Source organism: Sparus aurata, chromosome 6 (assembly GCF_900880675.1).
Source record: "Sparus aurata chromosome 6, fSpaAur1.1, whole genome shotgun sequence".
Lineage (NCBI taxonomy): Eukaryota > Metazoa > Chordata > Actinopteri > Spariformes > Sparidae > Sparus > Sparus aurata.
This window is the reverse complement of record NC_044192.1, coordinates 38,874,506-38,894,911: the sequence shown is the minus strand read 5'-3', so window position 1 is coordinate 38,894,911 and position 20,406 is coordinate 38,874,506. Positions and strand designations below refer to the sequence as shown.

General features: G+C 42.8%; 1 protein-coding gene across 1 annotated transcript in view; it reads right to left on the bottom strand.

Annotated features, from left to right (window-relative positions):
- Positions 1-20,406, bottom strand: part of LOC115583392 (receptor-type tyrosine-protein phosphatase gamma-like) — a 225,393-nt gene that overhangs the window by 190,963 nt on the left and 14,024 nt on the right. Inside the window, exon 3 of the mRNA XM_030420177.1 lies at positions 18,862-19,010. Within this exon, the coding sequence (XP_030276037.1) occupies positions 18,862-19,010 (149 nt within the window). The remainder of the gene's footprint in view (positions 1-18,861; positions 19,011-20,406) is intronic.

Genomic DNA, 20,406 nt, shown 5'->3' with positions numbered 1-20,406 from the left:
ATGACCGCTTATGGCCGAAATAGGTAAAACATTTTTCTTATGTGTAATTTATATAAAAAACTGTTTTAAATTAAAATACAGACACCTTCAGGAAAAGTCATGTAACAGCAGTACTGCATTTTTTCATTCAACAAAGTTTTTGCTCATATAAATTTGAATCTTGGCCTTTCTAGTGCTGGGTACTCTTTTCGTGGTTCTTGGTGCTTTAGCAATATTGTCGTTGTGGCATTCATGCCAATAAAGCGAATTTGAATGAATAAACCTTTAGATTCTTGCCTATAGACTGATAAGTGTTGTGTTTACAAATGAGCAATAAATCCAGATTTCTTCAGATTTGTATTGCCAATGAGAATTTAAATTTAAATGTCAGCCGATGTTTTCCTCACGGAAATTATTTTTTTTTCAAGCTAGGCTACCTCCCTCTGTCAACCACAATCTGTCTCCTCTGTCAATAAACTCTATTCAGCTCTGTTAAATAACAGGTGTTACAAGTGTTATCATTTGAATGTTGACTAAGGTCTATATATTAAAGCTGAGATTAATTCTGAAACACATATAAACCCAAAACAAACCCTAACCCCCAAAATTTCTTCATGTAAGACCACGTCTAGGAACAGGCTGCTGCTTCTGACTCATTTGGATGTAACAAGTTCACGCAGGAAGTGATGCGCAGCATGCGGACAGCGGTGTGAGAGAGAGAGGTGATCCTCAACAAGAAGCATTTTGCTTATGCAAATAAATAAATCTGTTTAAACTAGATATTTATATGCCACAAAACAATATTGAGTGAGAGAGAGAGAGAGAGAGAGATGATCCGTTGTGTGATAGTAGAGCAGAGAGTCAGCTGGATTTTGCACCCACAGTCAGTAGTATTAGTAGGTTTATAGGCAAACAAGCAAGCAACAACCACTACGATCATTATTCATTGTATTATTACATTTGTGGGAAGTTATTACAATGCAGATGTTCACGTCCCCACAAACGTAATAGTTAATAATAGTTATTATGTTTGTGGGAAATGTATTACATTTGTGGGTTTATTACATTAAATGCTGCCGATTTTTGGTTTGTTACGTTTGTGGTTTGTTACTTTTGCGGACATTATAACATTGGCGGGCTTTTTGGGGGGGGGGAATTTAAGGTATGGGTTAATACGGGCCTGACTTCCTGTGACCATTAGCTGACACAAAAACCATAGATGCAAAAAACACATGAATTAACGTACTGCGCCCTCTACAGGCCAAAAAATACAACTGCAAATATAAATTTACACATTTCCAACACAATCGGGAACAGATCCGCTTTCACCTGATCTCATCACCTCATGCCCAGGTCATTTTGGGACAACCTTGGCTAACGCATCACAAACCTCATCTCACCTGGTCAGCCGGTAAAGTTGTAAGTCGGAGTTCATTTTGTCATAACACGTACTTGCAATCAGCATTACCTAGCTGCAGGAATAATCCATTGTCTTCCTTGTCTTCCTTCCTTGCCATTAATTACCTCTCCCTTTGAGCCATTCCATGGCATCACCATTTTCACAAAACTGCATCTGAGAAATACTTATCATCTTGTGGTGATGAGTGGAAGAAAGCAATCAACACACCCCTTTGGCATTTTGTGTACCTAGTATATCAGAAGTTTCACCCCTGTGCTTTTTTCCCTCATCGGTTGTCACCTGCTGAAAGAAATGAGGATGTGGGGAACCGTGAGTTGTTGGCAGTGAAATAGCCCTAGAAGACTGGAGGCACTGGCTGGAGGGAGCTGAGCATGAATTCATTGTTTGGATTGACCATAAAAACCTAGCGCATATTCCAACAGCTGAACGCCTCAACTCATGCCAGGCTTGATAGGCCCTGTTCTTCTGTTGGTTCAGCTCACCCTCACCTAAAGACCTGGTTAATGCAACATTAAACCTGATGCTCTTTCTCGCCAGAGAAGGGGTCTTAGGTCCGGATACCATCCTTCCACCCTCCTGCAGCAGCAACCTGGGAGATCGAGACCACCATCAAGGAGGCACAGCGGATCTAATCTGACCCAGGTAATGGACCAGCAAACCTGTTAACTCTGTCCGCTCTCAGGTCAGACTTGTTAGCTTGCCATCCAGGAATTGGTTGCATTCTGTCCTGCCTGAAGAGGCACTTCTGGTGGCCTTCCATTGATGCTGATAACAAAGCTTTCATTTTGGCATGAACAATGTGTGCACAAGGAAAAGCCTCCCACAGGCCGGATGCAGAGATGCTATGTCCTCTGACAGTTCCCACTCGTCCCTGGTCCCACATTGCCTTGGATTTTGTCACCGGACTACCACCATCTAAAAGTGACAATATCATACTCACCATTGTTGACCGTTTCTCTAAGGCTGGTCATTTTGTTGCTCTGGCTAAGTTACCCGCCACCCATGAAACAGCGAAGTTTATGGTGCAGCATGTGTTTCGCCTACATGGTATCCCATCCGACATCATCTCAGACCAGGGCCCTCAGTTCATCTCACAAGTCTGGAAAGCCTTCTGCTCAGCTCTGGGAGCCTCGGTGAGTTCCAATGGAGGCCAACCTGTCCACCTGGTTTCCGCCCTCAGACTAAGGGGCAGTGTGAGCGAGCCAATCAGGACCCGGAAGCGGCTGTCGTTGTGTGTGTAGCAGCCCAGAATCCAGTCACCTGGAGCTCCCAGGGTGGAATATGCCCACAACTCCATTTCCTGCGCTGCTACTGGTATGTTACCTTTTGAACCTGCCTTTTCTTAGCAACCACCTCTGTTTTCAGCACAGGAGGGAGAAGTTGGAGTGCCTTCGGGACAGGCCTATCTTTGACACTGCCGTGGAGTTTGGCGAAGGACTGCCTGCCTGACTGCCTGCCTGTCACACTACCACCTGCTATATACTATATATTATATTTGGTATAACTTCCTCTTCTTCCTTTGCACTATTTGTTTCAACTAACCTGAAGAGAAAGTCTTCCAATCCCACCCGCAAACATTCTTAACATTCGCTGCCGCACAAGAGTTCCATTGAATAGTTAAAACCACCCACCCCCACAAGATTTGTGTTTGGTCGCATGGGACCTAGGGTATCCCCATCCCAATGCAGGGCTCTACCAGCACCATATCACATCAATAATATATCACTATAAATTCAAATTGCTAATGGCTGCCTCTGCTTCCTATACAGTTAATCCTGGAATGATCACACCATGACTATGTTTCATAGATTGCTACAGTCATTGAGTAAAATGTAGTACACTTTTCACTGCCATGTCAGTGAGGAAGTAAGATATGAATATTTAACTTTATTCAATATTCAGCTTTTTAATTATGTGGTGACCTGTTTTCATATCCTCACACACAACTCCATACTCCATAACTCCATGCTCATGCTTTTGTTGATGTGAATTGAGCTGATGAACACAGTCGTCATTATGCTTGTAAAAACCTCTGAGAGTGCCAGCTCACTGAGGTGTTTTTCATTGTCCAACAAATATATGCCAAATAAAGGTTTATGGTGTCAGTTTATTAGATCAAATGAATGACAGTGTTCCTGCTGAGAACCTTGATTCGACTACTATTTATCTTGGAACTCACAGTTAGGAAATGACATCCATAAACAAATGGTATAAAACAAAATGATTAATTGAGCTGTATTAATGTGTCACAGATGTGGTGTATTTCCCATTCTGTATGTAAAATAAGGGGATGTAGCTTAAATTGTGTCCTGCTTTTAACTCTGCCTCATAGATATTGACTTAGGAGCTCACTGCCCTCCGGTGTGATCAAACAATGTACAAACATGGGTTTAAACATCTGCACCACAGTTTGTGGAAGCTATGCGAAAAAAAAAGAAATAAAGAAAAAGAAAAACCCACTACAGGCGATGAAAGAACAAACAGTTTGCATACGATGCTCTGCAGACAAATAGTGCAAAGAAATGAAAACTGCTACCCAGTGTTATCATTATTCATCTGATGATTTAGGGGCCAGGATGAGCTTTCCATTTCCCACGCAGCAAAGGTTGATGGGAAATAAAATCCCATTCATCAATGACACATCTTTATCTGTGATACCTGCGGCAAAGCAAAGAGAGGAAGTGTGTGTGCATATGTGTGTGAATGAGTGCAGAAACCCCCCAAATCCACACACACACACACACACACACACACACACACACACACACACACACTTACTGCCTGTGTTCTCAACCCCCCATTGCGTGTTAATTTACAGTGCCTCTCTTATCTAGGCAGGTGGGTAAAAGCTGGCAGAGCAAGTTCTAGAGCCACACACACACTTGTCCCTTCCCCCTCCATCTTTTCATCCTTTTCTCCTCATTTATCACATCTGGGAGGCTTGGGAGGGGGCGGAGATAAAAACGAGCCTCGGCAAGATGCAGTCAGACAGAATGTATAGCTTAGCAACTCGGCCAGCTAGCCCTGATAGCACTCTCACCTGTTTTAGGGGGACAGGAGGTGCCACTGTGGGATGTAGCCTTAGACAGATACAGGTTTGCTGATTCATTGTGTGTCACGGTTCAGCTGTGGCAGTCTGGGTTTTTGTTATTGTTTTTTCCCCTTGTCTGTTCCCCGCTCATTTCTCCTTCACCTGTTCCTTCCTATTGTGTCTATGTGTCTGTGGGCGTGCCCGCTGCACCGGAGAGATGCACCTGCATGTCATCATCTCATCAACTTCTGCTATATCAACCTGGTCCCTTCACTACTCCTGTGCCAGATTGTTCCGTCCCATATATTGACTAAACTCAGGCTCTACTCTCACATTTTTGCTGTCCATGTTCTTCTACTGTTGCTACATTTGTGTGTGCTTTTGCCCTAGAGTTGGATTTTTGTCTCATGCTCATATGTTTACCTCCTTTATGTGCAGAATCCTCAGCATCTCTCCACTCAGCCGGCAGCTGCACCTGCTCACCTGTGTGTTTCACCCCCTCACTCCATACCACCCACTGACTGCCTGCCCTCTCCTCTCTCACAGCTATTGTTGTAAATAACCTATGAACTGTTCCACTGCCTTCGGTCTCTGCATTCTGGTCCAACAAAAACCCCACCAACCACCCCAGAACAATCTGGCTCCAGAGGAGAGCAAACACCTGTGCCACGCCCTCTCCTCTTAAGGAGCCATGGTTGGAGAATATGAGCAGACTCTCGGTGAAGTAATGGACATGCTACGTGCTGACTATCATTGTTTCGCAGCTCAAAGGTCAAATGGATCATGTGATGACCCACCTCTAAACCATCTCGCCTGAATCCCAAATCTTACTAAACCTGCTTCTCCTCCACCTGCACCTGCGCCTACCTTTAATACATCAAGTGAGCCATTCATCCCCATACCAGCATGGTTTACGGCAGAATTAGGTAATTGTGGGCAATTTTTACATCAGTGCTCCTTAGTCTTTGACCAAAAACTGAGTACCTATGCTACAGATAGGGCTAAGATTGCTAAATGTGTGCTAATTGACTGGGCATCTCAGTTGGTAGTGGCTGTTTCCAAATGGCATTCCAAATGGCATTGTCCAGTCCAGTCCAGTCTCTATGTATCTTGGGAGGCAAGAGAGGCCAAACACATCATTAGTGTTACAGTGCATCTCTTCTTTAATTTAATGGACATCCCAACAGGTCTCCCAGCCACCCACACTCATCTGGCAGCTGCAGGGCTGTTGAATCAACTACAACATTTTGACCCACATTTTGTCAGCACGCATCCACAGATACAAAGAGCACAGACACCATTTTGTTTATGTTCATTGAAAACGGACGCTAAGGACCTCTAATGAAATTGTGACCAAAGGGGTGATGACCAAAAATGAACCACAGTCCTGTTCCTCGTCTTTTTATCTCCTAAAATGTTTTTAGAAACATAATGTAGTGGCCTGTTTAGCTATAATACCATGTTGTTTGACACCAGCTGGGGAAAAACACTGCTCCCTTTCGCTGTTTTCTCTGGTTATGTAGCAGCTGTTTCAGAAATATTTCTTGCTACTGCTACTGAAAACCAATCACCCCACCGCCATCTACAAAAGTTGTCTGATGACTCTCCTATCGTCGGCCTTATCAGGGGCGGGGACGACAGAGCCTACAGAGAACTAACTTAGGACTTCGTAGACTGGTGCTAGCAGAACCACCTCCAACTCAACGCCGGGAGGACCAAAGAGCTGGTGGTGGATTTCCACAGGCACAGACAACCCTGCACACAGGTGAACATCCAGGGAACACAGACATTGAGATGGTGACATCTTACAAGTACCTGGGAGTTCACATGAACAATAAACTGGACTGGACTGATCACACTGCAGTAACATAAAAGAAAGGTCAGAGCAGACTCCATCTGCTGAGGAAGCTCAGGTCCTTTGGAGTGCAGGGGGCACTCCTGACCTCTTTCTATGACTCTGAGGTGGCATCAGTAGTCTGCTGGAGCAGCAGCATCTGGGTAGCAGGTAGGAGGAGACTTGATAAACTCATCAAGAAGGCCAGCTCCATCCTGGGATGCCCTCTTGACCCAGTGCTGGTGGTGGGAGAGAGCAGGATGATGGACAAACTGTCATAACTGCTGGGGAAGGAGTCCCACCCCCTGCAGGTCACTCTCACAGCACTGGGTACCTCCTTCAGTGACAGATTGATACACCCCAAGTGTGTGAAGGAGAGGTACCACAGGTCCAAGTGTGTGAAGGAGAGGTATCACAGGTCCAAGTGTGTGAAGAAGAGGTACCACAGGTCCAAGTGTGTGAAGGAGAGGTACCACAGGTCCAAGTGTGTGAAGGAGAGGTACCACAGGTCCAAGTGTGTGAAGGAGAGGTATCACAGGTCCAAGTGTGTGAAGGAGAGGTACCACAGGTCCAAGTGTGTGAAGGAGAGGTACCACAGGTCCAAGTGTGTGAAGGAGAGGTACCACAGGTCCAAGTGTGTGAAGGAGAGGTATCACAGGTCCAAGTGTGTGAAGGAGAGGTATCACAGGTCCAAGTGTGTGAAGGAGAGGTATCACAGGTCCAAGTGTGTGAAGGAGAGGTATCACAGGTCCAAGTGTGTGAAGGAGGGGTATCACAGGTCCAAGTGTGTGAAGGAGAGGTATCACAGGTCCAAGTGTGTGAAGGAGAGGTATCACAGGTCCAAGTGTGTGAAGGAGGGGTATCACAGGTCCAAGTGTGTGAAGGAGAGGTACCACAGGTCCAAGTGTGTGAAGGAGAGGTACCACAGGTCCAAGTGTGTGAAGGAGAGGTATCACAGGTCCAAGTGTGTGAAGGAGAGGTACCACAGGTCCAAGTGTGTGAAGGAGAGGTACCACAGGTCCAAGTGTGTGAAGGAGAGGGTATCACAGGTCCAAGTGTGTGAAGGAGGGGTATCACAGGTCCAAGTGTGTGAAGGAGAGGTATCACAGGTCCAAGTGTGTGAAGGAGAGGTATCACAGGTCCAAGTGTGTGAAGGAGGGGTATCACAGGTCCAAGTGTGTGAAGGAGAGGTATCACAGGTCCAAGTGTGTGAAGAAGAGGTACCACAGGTCCAAGTGTGTGAAGGAGAGGTACCACAGGTCCAAGTGTGTGAAGGAGAGGTATCACAGGTCCGAGTGTGTGAAGGAGGGGTATCACAGGTCCGAGTGTGTGAAGGAGAGGTACCACAGGTCCAAGTGTGTGAAGGAGAGGTACCACAGGTCCAAGTGTGTGAAGGAGAGGTACCACAGGTCCAAGTGTGTGAAGAAGAGGGTACCACAGGTCCAAGTGTGTGAAGGAGAGGTATCACAGGTCCAAGTGTGTGAAGGAGAGGTACCACAGGTCCAAGTGTGTGAAGGAGAGGTATCACAGGTCCGAGTGTGTGAAGGAGGGGTACCACAGGTCCAAGTGTGTGAAGGAGAGGTATCACAGGTCCAAGTGTGTGAAGGAGAGGTACCACAGGTCCAATCGGTGAAGGAGAGGTACCACAGGTCCAAGTGTGTGAAGGAGAGGTATCACAGGTCCAAGTGTGTGAAGGAGAGGTACCACAGGTCCAAGTGAGTGAAGGAGAGGTACCACAGGTCCAAGTGTGTGAAGGAGAGGTACCACAGGTCCAAGTGTGTGAAGGAGAGGTACCACAGGTCCAAGTGTGTGAAGGAGAGGTACCACAGGTCCAAGTGTGTGAAGGAGAGGTACCACAGGTCCAAGTGTGTGAAGGAGAGGTATCACAGGTCCAAGTGTGTGAAGAAGAGGTACCACAGGTCCAAGTGTGTGAAGGAGAGGTATCACAGGTCCAAGTGTGTGAAGGAGAGGTATCACAGGTCCGAGTGTGTGAAGAAGAGGTACCACAGGTCCAAGTGTGTGAAGGAGAGGTACCACAGGTCCGAGTGTGTGAAGAAGAGGTACCACAGGTCCAAGTGTGTGAAGGAGAGGTATCACAGGTCCAAGTGTGTGAAGGAGAGGTATCACAGGTCCGAGTGTGTGAAGAAGAGGTACCACAGGTCCAAGTGTGTGAAGGAGAGGTACCACAGGTCCAAGTGTGTGAAGGAGAGGTACCACAGGTCCTTCTTTCCTGCTGCTGTCAGACTGTACATCCAGCAATGCTCCCAATAGACCTTACATGTGCTCTATGTCATAAAAAAACTCACACACATAACCCATTTCCCTTTTTTTACCCATATACCCATATTTATTATTAACAACAACACACTGCTACACTGCTTACATTACAATGTTCACAATGTAAAATATTATCTATAAACAATGTATGTGAGTCTATTTCTATTTCTTACCTTCTTATTGTATTGCTCATTTTTTAATATTATTATTGTTTATTGCAATATTACTGCACTTTGGCTGCTGGGACAAAGAAATGTCCCTGTTTGCTGGACGTATAAAGGAATTCTGATTCTGATTCTGATTCCTATTCTGAATAGCTCACTTTTATGCAAGTGCCAACCTAAAAGTCCCACAAAAGTACAATTAAACCTATTCATTGAAGGTGCACTATGTAGGGAAGAACATTTAAATCAGAAGACGAAGATCTTCAATGACTGATTTTATGTGCTTAAACAAACGTAATAAACACACAGTATTCATTTTCATGACCGAAGGAACTAAATAAACAAATGGTCCATTTCAGATTAAACGTATCGTGTATTCTCGAATTATAACTATTGATGCATTAATGTGTTCATAACTTTAGGGCTGCAGCAGGTAAAGGATGAACTAATTTTAAGAACTGTATATACTGCTGGGTTGCTTAACATGTAACAATATACCCTAGCGACAACTTTAGATTATTGATTAAAAAAAAAAGGGGACTCCCAGTGTCTGGCCGCTGACAGTCTAAAGGCCTGTGGTTGGGAGAGGGAAACTGAGGTGGCTGATTCTGTGGCTACCTAATGCTCTTATGTGCCAGCCACACACCCAGGAAGAGTTCCAGGCTTTGAAGCCAACTTTCACTGTGGCCAAACTGTGTAATAACAATGTCACCTGATTCATTGGAGCACAGAAATACTTTTCGCAATAGGTTAACATCTTTTTGGAGCATCACAACCCCCGCAAAATGACTTGTTTCACTGTCAGAATTTGAGCAATTCGGTCCAATAACAAATGGAAAGTATAGAAGATCAACTTGATTTAAATATTTTATCCCCATGAGATTTGTTGTCAGCTAATTATGTATTTATTTGTCTGTGTCTAATTAAACAATAAAAAGCACAATTAAAATCTTGTTTGGACCCCTCATTCCTGCTGCCTGCCAGGCTTCAGTGTGACCACAACAATTTTGGATGTTGTGGTACCAACAAGTTATAATGTTTAAGAAAAACTAGACTTAGAGAAATGTTTTGTCTTCTTCTTTTCCACTTTACAGCAGTTTTTCACATTATTATTATTATAATTATTTCATATTATTCAGTTTCTTTAATTAGGCTACTTGGTTTTCTCTTAGAGCCAAACAGTCACATTTGAGTATCTATGAGGAGTGATGCCTATAATATTTGTCTGCCTCAAATCCACCTCTGAAGTCGGGTTTCAAATGATACTGAATTTTGACATCAAATTGACCCAGATCACTGCCTTAAAGTTTGAAATACCTCAAAAAGCATTTAATCTGGATTAAAGGTAGGGCTAGATTACCAAATCCGAGTCTGAATTATGCAGATCTGCTTAGCATTACCCACTTTTCAGATCAGATTAAAATGTAATCCAACCCAACCAATATAATCCTGTGATATTATTTTGAAATACCGGCCCCTGGTGACTCAGATTATGCCAAACATGGTGTATAGAGTCATTTTGGGTTTGTTTGGGTTTTTCTTTTCTCAAATAAAGAAAAAACAAAATGCTGTGTGCAATGCTGTGGAGCTCCAGAATTGTTCTGTGGACTTGTCACTGCATGGGGGTGAGTAATAATGACTGAATTTTAATTTGAGGTTGAATTGATTCTTTGAATCAGCTGCTGCTTGTAATCAGTTATCTTATCTTGCCACAAAGACTTGAAAAAGGTAGAAAAACAGCTAGCCTGGCCCTAGCTGAAGGTAAGAAAATCAAGCTATCAGCACCTCTATAGTTGGCTTACTAGAGAGTTTTTGATGTGTTTCATCTGTACAAACAATGTGGACAATTTATTGGCCAGGGGCATCAACTCCCTTCCTGTCTCTGCTAGTTGAAGAAGGCAGTAATACCCAGCGGGTCTTACTGCCCAGCTTTGCTTCAGTGTTGTTACATTACATTGTCATTTCTACCTCTTCTACCTCCTCCTCTTCTGTTTTTCAATTGGAAGTGATTCCCTGCACATGCTAGTAATGTAGGTGACATCACTGCGCAATTTATGTCTGCACTTAAGAAATCATTTACAGTATCGTCTGTATGCCAAATATATGCTCCTTATGCTGTGTTCAGACCAAATGAGACATGCAAAATTTGACAAGCGAAATGTTTGCGTGCTGTTTTGCAAAAGTCTATAGGTACTGACATTCACACTGACATCATGACGCTCAGGTCGCTGATGTCCAAACATTCATGGACAACAATGGAGTAGAGAAGGTAGTAATCACTAATTGTGGGAGTTTGTGGACACGAAGACAACAATAACACATCCACTCGTACTGAGAACAAAGATGGATATGCAATTAAAAAGGTATAAACCTGTTATCACACTTGCATGAGTAATGCAGCGCAAATATTTTCTTTGCGTTTGATCTGAACGTGGCATAAAAAACGATTGAATAAAGTCTATAATATATTTTCTAGTTGCCAATCAAAGAATGGCCTGATCCTGTGTTAGTTAGTTTTCCTGGGTCAAGGCTTGACGATTTTGAATCGACTGCGTAACCTCCTGCTTGAGAATACCTTTGGGTGGATTCATACATGTTTCACTTTGGATGCAAAGCACACAATAGTGGAATGAGAATGTACAAGGCACAGGGTTGTGCATACATACACAGGATGAGTGACACACTCCAGCTGAAGACGTGCGCTGTGCTGCCTGGCAATGCTGTGCCTGGCATATTAACCAGAGCATTACTGTTTAAAACAGCAGGTAGGGGAGCAGCGGGTCCCTACTTCATCATGCTATTCAAGGGCCCTATTAGGCTACAATTACTAAATGGCAAGGCTTGTAAATCATACATCATTCATGTGGAGCACTCTGAGAAAGCACAAGAACACTCCTCTATGTCGCTGCCCACTGCAATACTATGAGCTGCTGAGACGTACAGTGTAGTGGGAAAAGGAACAGAAAGTGAATGGAAAGGCAAAGGTAAAAAAAGAAAAGAAAAGGATACCACAAAATTGTGAGGAAAAAGGACAACAATAAGGAAACTATTTAAAAAGGATGTTTACATTTTTCATGAGCCAATCTTTGGAATTCATAACTGAAAATAACTGCAAATTATAAAGCCATGTGTGGAGGCCGAGGATCCTGCTGAAACGCTCGGTTCCACGGGACAGCGTGGGGACTGGACCAGAAACAAAAACAGACTTTCTGCAGTTTTTTAGAAAAGTAAACAAGTCATTGAAGAATTTTTTGGTCAGCTCAGACTGCATACAGGTTGTGTCATTTGTTCCCACATGAACAATGACTCGTTTTGATGGAGGGCGGGAGAGAGCGCAACAGCTCCGGGAGATCTGTTAAGATGACCGGGACTGTGGCTCCAGGGAAACAGTGAGTAATAGCGTTGGAAAAATGAACTTTTCTGATTATGGAGTCCCCCACAATCAGTGTTGCAGGAGGGAGGCGTGGACGAGGGGATTGAGACAGCTGTCAGCAGCCAGGGGGCGGGGCGAGTTTCCCAGCTGGCGAGGGGCAGTGCGTTGCTGTGGTGTGTGCTTGGACCTTGGAGGCTGTTCCCCTGACAGCTGCCGGCGGCGCAAACCTCCTGAGTACTTGTTTCCGGCCTCCGTCGGCGTCTTTCGTCGATGGGAAGGGGAGGATTTCCTCCCCTTATGAGGAAAGTTGCAGATCCATGGAAACCGGCCTGAGACGCTTGGTTGGTGATCTCAGGCAGCTGAGGAAAATCCTCCATACTCAGGACGTTATACCCAGAGATTAAATTGGGCCGGAGCCCTCCGGAGCTCAGCTCCGCCTCCTCACCTCGTCAGTACAGCCAGCAGGAGCTGAGCTCCCTCTGCTTCAGTGTTTCATTGTAATCATGGGTGTAACCACTGGTGTAGTCCAGGGTATAGGCGGGTATACAGTGTATACCCACTTATTTTTCAGTCAGCATTGCGTATATCCACTTCTAAATCTCCCCTGATGATGATCTGTCACTATTGGTCACCCTGGGTCATTATAAATGATAGTGTACATACATACACACACACACACACACACACACACACACACACACACACACATACATATAACTTGTTAACTTGAGAGAAAAAATAAATACATTTTGTGTGTTTTTTTTACACAACATTGGCCATTGCCAATGACATACACAGTAATTAATCTAGCATACTTAAATAAATCAATTCAAGCTCAAATTTAATAGTCTATAATCAGGCTATACTGAGCCTCTTCTATTTATACCAGAGATTTTCTTAAAATGAAGTTAATACCTTTTAGAAAAATGTCACCTAAGGTAAAACTCACTCTGCTACCCTGATTTGCATTTGTTTAGCTCACAGCATGGACATTTACATGTTAAAGCCTCCCCTAGAATCAGGCGGTGGGGGGTCATGGGGGGACAACTGCCAAGCAAGGCCCACGTCAATTTCCGACAATTCACGGCAGTTTTTGTTGTTGCCTGCAAATTGCCGCGTGCAGTCGTAAACCTGAACTTCCACAACAATCTATAGTGCTGCTCAGTCATGAAAATCCCACTTTTCATGCAATATATTAAATGGCTATTTAACTATTCAATAATGTAGAATTGTGTCTGTAAATAACTAAACTATGTCTTGTTTTGTGGCATGTCAGCCAATATTAAGCAAGCCAGGTGGCAAACAAAGTTAATGCAAGCCAGTTAAAGTTAATGGTAACCGACAGAGTTTTCTAGAGACATCCACTGATTTTGATATTATTCAACATTATCATTACTCTTTATGTTAGGAATGCCAAAAAGGAAGAGGTTAACTGGCTTCTGACATGTAAGTGGAGTTATGTGACAGGAGTGAAAAAGAAACCTAGCTTTCAGTCCTTAAATGCACTACTTAAAGTTTATAGTAGTACATTCATATTGTTGCATTAATGCCATGTAGGTGTTCATTTATGAATCTTAAAGCTATTTGTTGGAGCTTAAAACCTTCTTTTCAATTAAGAAAATCTCCTACATCAACTCATCCCTGGTACTGCTCTAAGAAACTAGAAAAGAATATAAATGAAGACAAATAAATGCAATAAAACTATTAAAATATTAAATAAGAGGAATAAAATGATGTAGAGTACAATAAAGGCTAGGATGAAAGATTAGTTAAAAAAGATTAGAACAACAAAATATATGTAAAGCAATTAATAAAAAGCAGATAAAAGAACAAAAGAAAGTTGTCTCTCACTAGTCTCTGGGCCAGTATTGGTTTAGTAAATTCATAATCCTTCCTCCCTGAGATCAAGTAGCAGGAATGATGTGCAATAAGCAAATACTACTGACAGATTTTTGGGTAAACTATACAGAGTAGTCTTACATGTCACTGTTGCTAAAACGGGGCGTTTTTTAAAATCATTAATTTGGATCCCCATCAATACATCAGCCTGTTTTCAGAGCGCTGTGTCAGGGCTTCATTACTGAATCCGTTCCGCTCGTTTATTGAGATAAAACCTGAACCAATGAAACTCCAATCCATGTGTTCACTGCTACCGGCATCTTCTCGCATACCGCGCAAGTGCACGCACGCACACACATGCTGACGCTGACGCGCAGAAGGTGTGAAGTAACTGTCACAGCAAAATGTTAACTTTGTTAATTTACTGTAACTAAATGTCTGTATTTTTCACCTTTTTGTTTCTGTGATGAAGTCTCTACATAGCTAATGCTACGTTAGCAAATTGTGAAAAGATGAGGAGGGCGAGTAGTTTTCATTTGATTAACCGCCCTCCTCATTAGCTAAACGTAGACGAGCTAATGCCATGTTAGTGTTTCCCATTAATCAAGTCATTCCGCTACAGTCTCTCACAGAAAAAAAAAAAAGTTACATCGCGAGCCCCCCACCACCGCCGCCGCCGTTGAAAAAAATATATATTACGCTGATGGTGCAAGGTAAAAAAAAAATATTTTGAGAGATAATGGCTGCTGAGTGAAGAAGGGCTCCCCCTCCTTACAAAAGCCAATTTAACCACTGGTTATATCTGTTTGACAGCTGGAGTTCACAGGGAGGTAGCGAGCAGGTCATAGGCCTCCTTCCGTCCACCACATACCAGGACTCGTGCCTCGGAGTAGAACTGTTGATTCTAAGGTTGTGGTTTGGAGTGAAAACCAGCAAAGTAGCGGGAAAACTCTTTGGCTTCGCTCCCAACGATTCCCACGGTTCCCCAGCTTGGAGTCATGGATGCCGGACTGAAGGAGCTGGCGCTGCTGCCGCTGGAGCTGGCGCTGCTGCCACTGGAATAGCCCCGGGGAGAGGTGGAGAGGGCCGGTTTTCAGTGATCGGCGCTGCCGGTGTAGCAGCAGGTGCAGCAGCAGGAGCCACACTCTTCCAACCCGGGGTGTTGGCGCCTGCGGCGGGATGGTGGAGTCCAACTCAGCCAAGCCAGCGGGAGGACCAGCGCCCACCGTGACCAAGGAGTCCAGGAGCACCTCTTCATTTCGTATCCAGTAGAGATCGGAGACCCGGCGCTCAAGTTCGGCGATCTTCTGGGTTTTCTGGAGACAGCTATCACACCCCTGCGTGGAGTTTAGAGATCCCCCATTACAGGGCTCCACAGTGAAGGCAGGCATGGTTGTAGCACTTAGCCTAGCGGCGTGAGCTAATCAGCGTAGCCGCGGCTACAAGTGTCCTGGTACTGGTGCAAACAAAGTGAAAATAACAGATAATGCAGCTGCCGATTACTAAAAGACAGCAATGCATCAACAATGAGAAAGAAAGGGAGCTAAGCAATACTGGTATCAGCCTCGATCTTGGGCTGAGACCATAGAAAAGTTAAAGTTTTCGCTCTGACACTGAGGAGCTGCGTAGTTCGCTGCGAACCCTGCGAACGCTGCGAACCCTGATGTGTAGGTCGACTCCCAATATTGGCACAGGTCGATTGGCACTTTCAGCAAACACAGTCGTGCATCACTCACACAAACACACAAACACTACTCAGGGAGTATGCCAGCATTTGAGGTGTCACCTGGGTTTACTTTTGTTGGCCAATGAGTATGGAATCTCTGAGTATTATTAGTTGCGTCCTGGGAAGCAGATAAGGTCTTATTCATCAGTAGTTGAACTATATTTTTGCAGATTTTGCAGATGATACTAGAGGTTTTATAGCCACTGGATATCAGATTAATACTAGGCTTTAGTAGCCTTTAGTTAACAGTATTAAAACCACTTCCATTTTATAATTCCAAATCATACTTTTGCAGTCATTTTCGTGAAGGTACGTTAAAAGTAATGTTATCAGTAATGCCTTAATCTACACTAACGGTAATATTTTAACGTAACTTATTGCTTTCAATAAGTAATGTATAATCCATTACATTCTGGAGGTACGTTGCCCAACATTGCACTTTTGTTATTTTGAAATGATATAATAACATGTGGCCAAGAATCTGCACAAAATCTTGTCTCTCAGCAGCATCACTGCAGAAATTCAGTTCTGGCCGTAAAGGCCTGATCAGCTGAGCCATTTTGACAACTTTGACTCTGGCATGAAGCAGAGGTGTGTATAAAATACGCTTGATTTCCACTGAAACTTCATGCTACATGGAAACTTTTCCCCGCTGATTACTCACTAATGAATCAATTGTGATGCCATATTATTGCAACAGCAGTCCTGAAAAGCTTCATCGTGCATTCATATAAGTTTTGTGTTTTAAGCTGAATCTTTGAAATCTCCTCCTGCAGACAGGTAAGCAATAATTCTAAACTGGGCAGTAAGGACGAATGCATCATTTACATATGGAGCTATCTCAACCACTGACACAAAGGCACCTTTATGCAACTTTGTGTAAAGGTTTGGGGAAAAAAAGTTTGGAGCGGAAGGATAAGATTACAATATCAAGCTGAATTGTCAGTGCTGATCTTCCAAATGTCAAACAATACATATTCATCTGTTTGGCCGGCTGCAGCAAAGAGGCAGCGCTCTAAGAGAAGTCCAGACAGAGATGGCTGACATTTCAGCATTCAAGAGACTGACCGCTGCACATAAACAACATGCAAATGAACACACACTCTCAGAAAACACCCACACACATTTGTATTTACACACTTGGCATGTAGCAATGAGTTAGTTGGATGATGTTAAAGCTGGGTGCTAAAAGAGTATCTCTTTATGCCAAAAAGTTTGAGAGTTGAGGTTTTGCCTTCACAGCCAATTGCTGATTCCCTTGCTAATGGGCACTTCCACCTGTATAATGCTTATTCTTGAACCAATAAACAGGACATTCATGCTAGTATTTTAAAAGTGTTCTTTAACATCGTGATAACACAGCAGTTTACTACCAATCAACAAAAACTAAAATGAAGATTCCCACTCATTTAAAGTGACCATTTTACAAGACATTTGTTCTAAAACTATAGAAATGTCTGTGTGTGGGACGAGCATATAGTAGCATATAGTAATATTTTAGATAGTTGAGCCTATGACAATACTGAGACTATGGAACTATTCCAAAAAACCCTAACCCCCTAACCCAAGAAAAGCAGATTTTAGGTTAAGAGACAAAGTACATCCAAACTTCAGTCTATTTGAAGCAGTCACAGTGAAAATATCTTAGCTAGCTTGATTATAATTTTGGTTAATCTAGTGACATGCCATTGTTCCAGCAGCTCATTATTGTGAAACCACAAAGGCCAAACAATTTCCCATTGGACCAAAATCCCAAAAGTCTGAAAAGGTGCCATTGGACTGAAAGCCCACCTGTTTCAATTAATTCATAATGGTAGAGTCATTATCGAGTGTCTTTTGATGACAGCCTAGAATGTGCGGGTCTTTTGGGAATCTTTGAACAGTAACTCCATTATGATAGAGCTGATATTACATGTCTTCTGTGAATATTTCATCCAATTGTCTATCATGAAATACTGCTAGCCAGATGCTAACAGGACATATGCAATAATCCCATCGAGTTTTGGGAGAATCAATCAATCAGAGGTTTGTTTTGGTCTTGTCCACCAATGGGTGGCTAATCAGACTATTCATATATGTTTGCATATGGAAGCAGGTAATTAGAGGGTGACTGTAACTGACAAACTGCTTGCTGGGTCCTGAAAAAGTAGAATGTCATATAAGAGAATATAGGTCTAACCCAGTGTGCAAAGCACAGCCTGATGTTTGAGGTGATGTTTCAGTTCTGTAAAAGTGAAGCCAGTGGGGGGTTTCTAAGTTTGTAAGAGTGAAACCATCACTGCGTGCTTCAATATTGCTATTGTTTTGTTTCCCCTGATTGATTGAAGACTTGGGAGAACAATAAGTTAAAAGCTAAAAACCTTGCTCTTTATAGTTCTCTTGGTGATTTGAACAGATTTCACTGAAATTACATTTAGACTTTGTTTTTTCTTTGTTTTTTTAGCCATCTAATTATTTAGACATTGATGTTATACCAGACTTCTTACACAAGAAGACCAGGCAATAAAAATTAGGAAAACATTGTTAGAAGGTGATGGTTCAAGAAAAAACAGTGGTTCTAGTAGAAGTCATTCCATCAGCACATCCTTGAGTACTTTGAGTAAAACATACTCATATGGAGATGTTTTACATAACCTGAGAGAGGTTGGGCAGTGGTGGGCCATTGCTACCTATTTGAAAGATGAATTAATTAATGAAATGTATAAACAAAATAAAATGTGTGATAAAATATCAGGTCAGAGAGCACCCTCCACCAACAGGTAACACAAGGTCTCACCAAGACAAACATGTCAGGTAAGACCGACAGTCTTTAGCGTACTTGTGTAGTCCAATACAATACATAGAGAAACAGAACTCTTAGTGAAAATGAGGAGCATTCTCAAAGCCAGCCTTTAGAGGTACACCTGTCCTATGTGATTTAATTTGACCGAATTGAAGACTCTATGAGGCTTATTTTAGACTAAATAAATCTAAAATGTATCTTTGAGCCACTCAATTATGTGCAAAGCCCACCAGTCACATTGTTTCTGGTGTATAGCTTAGCCATTGCTACTGTATATCCATGTGATAAACACAACAATCCTTCAATGTTCAGTGTCTTCAATGAACAATGTTCTTTCTGGTTTTAGTGGCAGAGCACTTCACCTTCATTAATGCAACTACTTACTCTCAGATATGGTTCAGTCCTTGGTATGCTAACCCAAATAAATTGTGCTTACCTCCACAGGGTAACGCCGGCCGTTGATGCTGTGTTCAGAGCCTTCAGATCCATTGCTTGGACCCCAATGAAACTCTACTTTTTCAGCTTTAAACCTCCCTGGTAGCCCTGCTCCCCGAACAAAGTAGTCATCCTTCAACATAATGGCCACTGAGAGCAAGACAGAAAGACAAAGTAGAACAGAGACAGAGCAAGAAACAGTGAGTGGCCATACATCACTGAACATCTTTTTCAACATACATAGTAACCATTCCTCTCAAAGAAAGTGACAGCAGATAACTGGTGTATGTTACTGATGTGAAGGCAAATTTCAAAGCTCAAAAACACTTGTCAGGACACAGTGTGTTTAAGGTTTGAGACAGACACAGACTAAAGGATGTATTCTAAGGACATGCTAAAGGGAGATATGTTTTTATCATTTAAATTTGCTCAGGAAGGAAGGCATGCTCACTGAAGACCATTCTTGTCATCGTCTATCAGTCTCTAAGGCTTCTTCTACTGGGGAAATATTTCTGTGTTATTGTAGATTCCTCCTTCCATCCTCAGCCCATTCAAATTTGTATGCCAATGTCTGTCAGTGGCCCTGGTCAAAACAACAAAAATTAATACAGGCTGTAATAAACTAGAAGGATCATTTAGGATACTTTAGCTGCCACATTAGCTGAAAATAATTTATAACGTTTTTCTAGATGTCAGTTAATTTGGACTGCTTGTGATAGAGGTTAGTGGATGACAACATGTAGTAAAAAGATAAATACAATATCTGTACTTTCTAGGAGTAACTTCACTTTAGTTTTCATTGTCATTAACTCATCTTGTACAGTACTTGTTTACGTTTAGCTCGTCCAAAAAAAGCCACCAAATGAGGGATAGAAAATATGAAAAATCACATCATGACATGTTTAATGTGCTTGTTTTAAAGATTTTAATGCTGTATATATCTTTATCTGAAATGGGACCAGAAAAAAAAACAAAACAAAAAAAAAAAACAGGGCTATTCAATTACAAATTCAGTTGGGACAAATTTTAAAATCAAGAAATGTAGCTGGGCCTGACATGTTAGGCGTCCAGTAAGCAGCTGGTAATGTAAGAGGCAGTCAAACTCTGCACTCTGCACACTCTCTCCTGAGATCCCTCTGGGAAGTTTGTCCAGAAAGTGGGGTGTTTCTCGATGTGGTGCCTCTGGACATTGTAATCTTTGAGTACCCCAACACACTCATGGCAAATTAAACACATGGGTTGGTTTGAACTTGATGGTAAAATGAACAAGTATTTGTCAGTCCAGACAGGGTTAAATCGGTGGTTTTCATTGTCAATTTTAGGTTTCAGAGTTGAAAAGGACATGTTTTAAATCGTAGAACTACTTCTGACAGCACCGCTAGCCATGTTTCAAAACAATGCACTGCATTGTGGATAGACTATTGCTAGGCCATGCGGAGTGTTGCATTCAAGGTCTGAAACACTTGAAACGTCTTGTGAAACGAGTTGCCCTCTGCATCTCTTCAATTCAATTCAATTCAGGCGGGCTGGACCACATGCTGGGCCA